Source organism: Arachis duranensis, chromosome 10 (assembly GCF_000817695.3).
Source record: "Arachis duranensis cultivar V14167 chromosome 10, aradu.V14167.gnm2.J7QH, whole genome shotgun sequence".
Taxonomy (NCBI): Eukaryota; Viridiplantae; Streptophyta; class Magnoliopsida; order Fabales; family Fabaceae; genus Arachis; species Arachis duranensis.
The window spans coordinates 68683591-68692369 of NC_029781.3; the positions used below are offsets into that span (position 1 = coordinate 68683591).

General features: G+C 31.9%; 1 protein-coding gene across 7 annotated transcripts; it reads right to left on the bottom strand.

Annotated features, from left to right (window-relative positions):
• Nucleotides 1–4033: 4033 nt before the first annotated feature.
• Nucleotides 4034–8644, bottom strand: LOC107470131 (uncharacterized). 7 transcript variants are annotated; one of them, XR_008004554.1, is made up of 6 exons: nt 8470–8644; nt 8169–8370; nt 7821–8078; nt 4828–4906; nt 4495–4600; nt 4034–4250 (listed from the first exon to the last, which is right to left on the bottom strand). XR_008004554.1 is itself a non-coding variant. In XM_052255881.1 (5 exons), the coding sequence occupies exons 2-5, from the start codon at nt 7933–7935 to the stop codon at nt 4242–4244; spliced, it is 261 nt and encodes an 86-aa protein (XP_052111841.1). In that variant the 5' UTR covers nt 7936–8078; nt 8169–8644; the 3' UTR covers nt 4034–4241. The 7 variants fall into 7 exon arrangements, 3 of the variants coding, with proteins under 3 accessions (XP_052111841.1, XP_052111840.1, XP_052111839.1); XR_008004553.1 differs by having other exon boundaries at nt 8169–8386; XR_008004555.1 differs by having other exon boundaries at nt 4495–4597; nt 8169–8644.
• Between the last annotated feature and the right edge of the window lie 135 nt (nt 8645–8779).

Below are 8779 nucleotides of genomic sequence, written 5' to 3' on the forward strand. Positions count from 1 at the left end.
TTGAGATTATAAAGAATATGTAAGGTTTTCTATTATTTGCGATGAAAGTGAGAGCGAGATTCTAATATCTTTTAAAAATATCATTTATTAATATATATTTTATATTTTAATATATATTTTATTTTAATAACTAATTTTAATAATTAATTTTAATATAAATCTAATATAATTGAATATCTTTTAAATTTAAAATTAAATCTATGTTACTCTATAAGTTGATAAGTTTTATTTTAGGTTCAAATTTAATATGTAATGTCAAATTTGACACTAATAAAAAATAAAAAAGTATAACGAATCAATTTTTTAGTTAGTCAATACTAATCAGTTTATCTTTTTTAATTCATAAAGTTTTATCTTTTTTAAGATTTAAAATTTAGAATTTATAATTTAAGATTTAAAAAAATTATAATTTAAAATAAATAAAATAATTTAAAAAAGTTAATTAATATTGACTAAAAAAATTAACTTTTTAATATTCTTTTAAAAAAAGTTTAATTACTCTATTGGTCTCTATAGTTTTACGAAATTTTTAATTAGATCTCTATACTTTTTTCTTTTAATTGAGTTTTTGTACCAATTTTTCTTTTTAATTAAGTCCTACAGTTTTTTTTTTTATTTGGGTCCCTACACAATTTTTTTTTAGTTGGATCCTTAAAACATTAAGCCAATTACTGTCAAGAGGGACCTAATTGAAAAAAAGAATTAGCACAAGAATCCAATTAAAAGAAAAAAATATAAGAACTAATTAAAAATTTTGTGAAACTGTAGGAAATAATAAAATAATTAAACCTTAAAAAAACAAATACATTTATGCAGAACTAATATTGAGTGTTTATAAAGGTTTTTTTTTTGGGTGACTGAGTGTTTATAAAACTTTAACCACATTATAAAATAAAATATAAAGAAAGCAAAATATATAAAATTAAACGGAAACGAGAACACACTAATTTTTTGCCTGCTAGGATTTGACCAAGTCCAAGTTCTCTGCTAGGATTTACCTCGTGCCTACTACCGGCAGTAATACACACTAATTATCAATTCACACACGTTGATTCAAACCATCATTCACGTCACCCTTCAACCAGATTGGAATGGAAAGAACAACTCTTGATCCGGATCCACCTTTAGCACCCAACGAAGACAAAGAGGAGGATGTAGTGGAATTGAGTGAGGAGGACTTTTCTCATCATATTAGGGCATGTTCCAAAGGCTTGCTAGGGAGGGTTTTCGCCAGAAGAGGAACGATGGAAAATGCCTTACGTGCCATTTGGAATAAACCTGAAGGTTTTAGGGTTGCAGATTGAGGATGATATGGAGGCTAGGCGGATTGAAAAAGAGTCACCATGGTTATTCAAGGACTACATCCTTCATGTTAGAAGATGGACTGAACCAGATGCTTCATCAGATTCAGCGATTACATTATTCCCTATGCGGGTTCAATTTTAGGGGGTTCCGGAATGCTACAAGACTCTGGATGTGGGGAGAAAACTTGGTAGAAAAATTGGAGAGGTCCTAGAAGTGGGGATGTAGAATTCTTAAGGAGAAAGTCATGCTCAATGGGGACCAAACGGTGAGGGACATTTTGAAATTAAAAGACCCGAATCAGAAAATGAAAAGAATTGGGAATTTTTGCACACATTGTGCTCATCTTGGCCATGGCCCTAAAGTATGTAGGGCTTTAATGGAGAACTCAGCTGCAAATAAAGTGAAGGAAGATATGGTGGGCGAATGGCTAAAAGTGGATCAAGTTGGCAGGCGTGTTGAGATGCAAGAGGAAATGAACTCAACAGAGAATACCAATGCTGATCCCCAGCCACGTAAGACAAAGACAACAACGGATGTTCCTGCTCTTGTTTTGATCGAGTCCCCAGCGGACAGTGTGAAGGAGAATGCCGCTGAAGGGGAAAGTAACCTAGCGCCACAGGAGACTTGGAGGATATCATTTCAACAACTAATATTATCCAATACACCAGGGGGACAGCGGAGAAAAAGCGTTTTGAAAGTCAAACACTTGGCGAGACAAGGAGGCAGTGAGCATAGAGCGGTTGTGGGGAAAAAACGAAGAAATGAAGGGAAAGAAAATCTGCTACACAATAAGGTCTGTTTGGAGACTAACCTCATAAAGAATGAGATGGTGGAGGGTGCCAGCTGTCAATTGCCACTCGGGGAACCATGAAGCTAATTAGTTGGAACTGTCGAGATTTGGGGAGATCCCTACAGTCCATATCCTTAAAGAGATTACCAAATCTCACTTTCCGGGCTTGGTTTCATATGCAAAAATAAAAATCAAGCTCGAAACGTAGAAAGAAATTGAAGGCAGCAGGTTTTCATAAGTGTATCATTGTGGATCCTCTCGGTACTGCAGAAGGTTTGGCACTGGGATGGAAAGAGGATATTTCAGTGCAGATTTTACAGTACTCTAATTACTTCATTGCAGCAAAAATTTCAGATTCAATGTTGAATGTGGACTGGGGTCTGAATGGAGTGCATTTAAGCATAAACGATCAAATCCGATTAGAACAGTTTGAGAATCTTAATGTGGTGATTCAGCAATTTCAAGGAGATGTCACTATCATGGGCGATTTCAATGCAAATTCATCTCAAAATGAGAAATCAGGAGCGATAACTAAAAACCAATCGATAGTTGATGCTTTTAATTCCTTTATTAATATTCATGCTTTTGCTGATTTAGAAATCGTAGGTAGGCCTTTTACTTGGTCTAACAGACGTTAAGGGAAAGAATTAATACAGGAGAGACTAGACCGTGTACTGGGAGGTTCTAATTGGGTGACTAATTATCCACAAGCAACTGTCCTTCGTTTATTAGAAACAGACATAGATCATGCTCTGTTCTTACTAGATACCAACCCAGCTGCCACTGCAAAATAGAAGAAACGGTTCAAGTTCCAGGAAAGATGGTGCTCTAATTCAGAATCAAACAAATTATTAGTGAAGTCTGGAAGGAGAAGTTGAAGGTTCGGTTATGTATGTTTTGGCTCAGAAAATTAAGAAATACCGTCATAAATTGGTGCAATGGCAACAACAGAGCAAATCAAATTCCAAAAAATAGATTGAAAAGCTTCATATTCAGCTGGAAGCCTCACGGGCAGCGAAGATACTTGGGGGGACCAGAATTATATGAGTTAGAAAGACAATTGGAGATTGCTTACTATAATGAGAAATTCTACTGGAAAGCTAAATCTAAGATTAAATGGCTGCAGGCGGGCGATCAAAACACACAGTTCTTTCACCAGAAATTCAAAATTTGAGCCAAAAGGAACAAGACACGGAAGCTTGTATATTTGTAACCAAAAAAAATTTACAAAAAAATCTGGATTTTGAAACAGAAAAGAATTTGTAACTAAAAAAAGACTGTTACAGGAAATCCTGTTACAACAAGTTTTTATAACAAAAAATGAATATGTTATAATACAAAGTAATATTTTGTAATAAAGTATTTTAATAAAAAATAAAAAAAAGCAATAACCATTTTTTACTTTTAAAATATTTTTCGTAACAATATATTTTTTTTCTTTCCTAAAATTTTGTACAAAATATAACTTAATTTTGTAACATTTTTTCTTAATTATAAAAACACAACATTTATTTTGTAGCAATTTTGTTTTAATATAAATTACATACATAATTTACCAATTTTTTTAATTAATTGATATATTATTTAATTTATTGAACAAGTCAACATTTACATAATATGCAATAACATAGATAGTTCAAACATGCCTCATTTAACTAAGATTGTTTTAAAACAAATGTTTAATTACTCTGTTGGTCCCTATAATTTCGCAAAATTTTCAATTAAGTCCCTATACTTTTTTTCCTTTTAATTGAGTTTCTGCTCCAAATTTTTTTTTAATTGAGTCCCTACACTGTTTTTTCCTTTTATTTGAGTCCCTGCACCAATTTTTTTTAGTTGGGTCCCTATATAATTAAGCCAATTATTACCAAGAGGGACCTAATTGAAAAAAAAATTTAATGCAGGGACCCAATTAAAAGAAAAAAAAAGTACAGGGACCTAATTGAAAATTTCGCGAAACTATAGGGACGAACAGAGTAATTAAACCTAAAACAAAATAGCATTAGTATCTATATTGATTAGTTTTACAAGTTATATTTCTTTCACAAGTTCAACCAAAAGTTAAAAGTCTAACATAATCACATAGATTAGTGTCTCTATGAATCAAAATATTCTTGAGTCTTTTAGATAGCATGTTGTCACCATTTTAGTACTCCTGTAAATGAGACAAACCAAAACAAAAATTAGAAATAAGATATAATACTAATTACAATTTTTTATTCACTTTTATTCAAAACTTTTAGAAAAATTTTGATAAACCCTCTCCTAAAATTTGAATATTTCCACCGTCTATGGTTCATTAAAAAATAACCAATTCAAAAAATCAGAACAAATAAGCACAAAAAATACAGAATAAACCTTTAGTGCAATAAATTATAGAGAGAGGGAGAGTATCCAACCTGAAGTGGAGAGGAAGAGGGACAACTGACGGCTTCGCCGGCGATTTGGAAGCCTCGCCTAATAAATTACATAGACCACTCCTATGAATGTACTTCAATGTGCCTACTATTGATTTCACATTTCAAATTTATAAAATTAGGTAGTAAACGATACAGGAAAAGTAAGGTGGCAGATATTTTATTGACTAAAACTGAAAATGATAGTTATGACTATGATTATACTATTGAGTACCTAAAAGGATTAAAGTGATGTATCTGTGTTTATTATTTATGTAACAAATAATAAACCAACCATATAAATTAAAGGTAAAGAAGGGAAAAAGCTTGACTTACCAACTAGTGATGCAAGAAGAATAGGGTACCCATGATGGACTAGCAAGTATGGCCTTCCAATAATAAAGATCACCAAACCCTTGAATAACAACAATAACTAAGACAGAATTAGAATATTAGATATTCATATATATGCATGCTCCAATTAAAACTTCTTGATACACCGATCCGGTAAAAAGGAGAAAAAGATTTGAATTAATCATAAAACAAATAGAAAAATGATTATCATTATCCCTTTTTAATTAGAAGAGCCAGAGAGGCGCCACCTAACTCACAAGAAAGAAAAATAAAACAGAGAGAATTGAAAAAGAACATTATGTATAAGGTTCAGTAACATAATAATTGGTTTCTTGAACTTCTCACACTTCTAGCATCAATTCCAAACCTAGAGTAAATCATTTACTATTTGCTGATGACTCTATCTTATGTTCTAAGGCTTCTATAGACAGCTGTATGAATATTCTTACTTTGCTAGAATCCTACCAAAGCTTTAGCAGTCAACAGGTTAATCTGAACAAGGCGACAATGTTCTTTAGTCATAATACCCCGCAACCGATTTGGATTCAGTTGGCAGAGGCACTCAACATAAATTATATTGGGGCTCATGACAAGTATTTAGGATTATCCTCTATTGTCTCTAAATCTAAAAAATAGACTTTCAGTCTAATTAGAGACAAAGTCTGTCATAAGGTGCAAGGATGGAAACGCAGCCATCTTTTGGCATGGGAAGACAAGTACTACTAAAAGCAATTGGTGAGGCCATTCCACTTTATACCTTATTTTGCTTCAAGCTCCTTGACAATTTAAAAGCAGATATTCATAACATTCTCGCTCAATTCTGGTGGGGACAAAAAGGAAGTGAAAGACACATGACTTAGATAAGTTGGAATACAATAACAAAACTGAAGAGGGAAGGGGCTTGGAATTTAAAGATCTTAAGGCACATAACCTAGCTTTATTGGGTAAACAATTCTGGAAGGTTGCGTTTGTTTTCAGAAATAGAACACTAAGATAGGGATACAGAAACACAAAATCGTGTTTGACAGAGGTGACATGGACAGAGACAATGTGTCCAGAGACACTAAATTAATGTATTTTGTGTCTATCCTGACAGAAAGGACACGGAGACACTAGCAAGAGATACAACTTATTTTTTATTTTTTCTTTTATTATTCTTGTTAATTTTTCATAATTATATTTTTTATTATATATTTTTGTCTCAAATTTTTGAATGAAAAAAAAATGAGAACAAATTAGATTTTCATAAGGTGAGTTCTATGGTGTAGAAAGAAGAGAGTTTCTACATCTATAGATATGTGTGTTGGCTCATTGAAGAGTTTGACAAGTGTTTAGAAGGGGACAAAATCTGCACTCTTTGCAGGAGAAGTACCGGGGTCTTGTTTTTTCTGCAAGTGATTAGTTCAAAATTTTGATTGACTAATTATACTAATTAAAATTAAATTTAGTAAGATGATGATAGGCCTCACCACAAAAATTATTTTTTTTCATCGATCTTTAACAACTACAAAAAAAGGCTTCGGTTTATATATTTTATTTTGTTTGAACTTTGAATCATCTTAATCTTTTAATAAACAAACATTATTTTTATTTTTAATCCATATTTATTATTGTTACTACTATTATAGTAAATTTTGTTAGATCCAAATAAAGGTTTAATTATTCGGTTGGTTCCTATAGTTTCGTAAAATTTTCAATTAGGTCTCTATATTATTTTCCTTTGAATTTCGTCTCTACACCAAATTTTTTTTTCAATTAAGTTCTTTTTAACAATAATTGGTTTAATTGTATAAGGACCCAACTAAAAAAAATTTTGGTGTAAGGACCCAATAAAAAAAAGTATAGGAACTCAATTGAAAAAAAAAATTGGAACAAGGACTTAATAAAAAAAATATAGAGGCCTAATTAAAAATTTTGTGAAACTATAGAAACCAACAGAGTAAATAAGCCCCAAATAAAAGACATATTCATTATATTATATTGTAAGCCAAAATACAATTGTAATATATTCCAGAAAATAGAAATACGGCTCACATATTACATAATTAGTCATACTAACAATATCCGTTTGTAATTGATTTTCTCCTTTTTTTATATTATGAACAATGCATACTGAATGATCTTTTTATTATTAAAATAAAATAAATTACACTAATTTTTGCTAACATCTAAATTCACTAAATACGTTTAATTAAATTAATAGTTAACAATAAAAAATACCACTTATCATATTGTTATTTACAATTTTTAAATTTTGTGATGATGAACATATTTCCAAGACAATTTAATAATATGAAACTTATGACACAAATATTTTTCTATTAGATATATCATAACAACCGTTTATTTTTAAACAATATTGCCATATAAACTAATTTACTATATATTTTGTAAATAAAAAATAAATTTGAATTAAATGGTTAATACTTGATACATGTGTTTCTTTTATTGGTTTGGCAATTTGTGATCTTTTTAGTATAATAAATCACAGTTTAGACTGAGTAGTTATTTTTCGAACAATAATAAAAAAGAAATCCAGCTTATGATGAGGTCTATTATTATGTCAACATAATTAGTCATAATGGAAATAATTACTCACTTAAACTCTATGCCAAAAAAGAGTTTTTTTGTATCATTCCTGCAAAGACCACAGACTTTGTCTCCCTCTCTAAATACTAGTCAAACTTTCCAATCAGCCAACACATATTTATAGGTGTAGAAATTCTCTCATTTTTACACTATAGAACTCGCTTTTTTATAATTTGTTTTAATTTATTACCAAATAGAATACAAAAATACAAAATTTTGTGTTTATATCTTTTATGTCTTGTTATAGGTGTTTGTCTTATCTTTTTTTCAGATAGAAACGCACCCGAAAATCACAACACAACCTAACTTTCTATTAGCCAGAATACTCAAAGGAAAATATTCCACATATACTGATGATGTCTTAAAAGCAGAAACAGGAAACACACCTTCATGGGATCGGAAAAGTCTGCTGGAAGGGCGATCAGTAGTTGAAAAAGAGAATTGGCCCGAGTTCTCTGGTTCGCATCTATGAGGATCCCTGACTCCCATCTCATTACCCATTAACTATCAATCGTAGCTCCCAAAATCCGAATCTGAGGCATCCAATATTCTGGGTGAAAGACCTGATTTTAGAGAATCAGTAATGGAACCTCGCTTTAATCCAAGAAAGCTTTCCTCCGGATATAACTTGCAGAATATTGTCCCTGAAGATTGTATCAGGAAATAATGAACTACGTTGGGTAAGAAATAAGAACAGAAGTTATGACACAGCATCGGGCTACTTGGTGGCCTACCAGTTTTACCCACGAAACAATTGAGCTTTGCAAAATTTTTCTTTGGAAGAGCATCCATGAATGGCTTCCAGTCTGCCAGCTCCTGCATAACCGATTCTCCTCAACCAATGCACTATGCCCTTGCTGCTTGGAAGACGAAGAAATAGTGCTTCATTGCTTGGTAACCTGCAGAGTAGTCAGGGAAGCTTGGATTCGAAGCCCACTAGCAGACATGCAAGCTGTATCAACTTCAGGTTCATTCAACTAATAGTGAAAAACGACAATGGATTCCCTAAAAAATGACCCAAACTGCCAGACTCACCCACAACTTATGGCCATCTTCTTGTGGTGTGTGTGGAAGGAAAGAAACTCTTGGGTATTCGAGAAGAACCGACGGCCTCCATCAGAAGTTCTCTCTTCAGCGATGAGGCTACATCATGAACTGCTACAGTTGTGAGCTCCCTTCAACCCCAATTTGGAGGAACCCGAGTCCTCTTTCTTTTTGAAGCAAAATACAAGCTATTATTTTTATTAGTATTAAAGTATATGTTTGGGTCAATTTCCATCTTCTTTCTTTATTTATCTTAGATGTAATGTATTTGACAGATGGTCTTTCTTTTCGTTAAAAAAAT

What these genes read in the sequence shown, in the direction of transcription:
- LOC107470131 (XM_052255879.1), bottom strand. Translation starts at nt 7,928, where the DNA reads ATGAGATGGGAGTCAGGGATCCTCATAGATGCGAACCAGAGAACTCGG. An exon ending in ACTTTTCCGATCCCATGAAG is followed by an intron (nt 4,925 to 7,820) that starts GTGTGTTTCCTG and finishes ATTCTGTCTTAG; the next exon opens with TTATTGTTGTTATTCAAGGG. An exon ending in TCTTCTTGCATCACTAGTTG is followed by an intron (nt 4,601 to 4,827) that starts GTAAGTCAAGCT and finishes TGAAATCAATAG; the next exon opens with TAGGCACATTGAAGTACATT.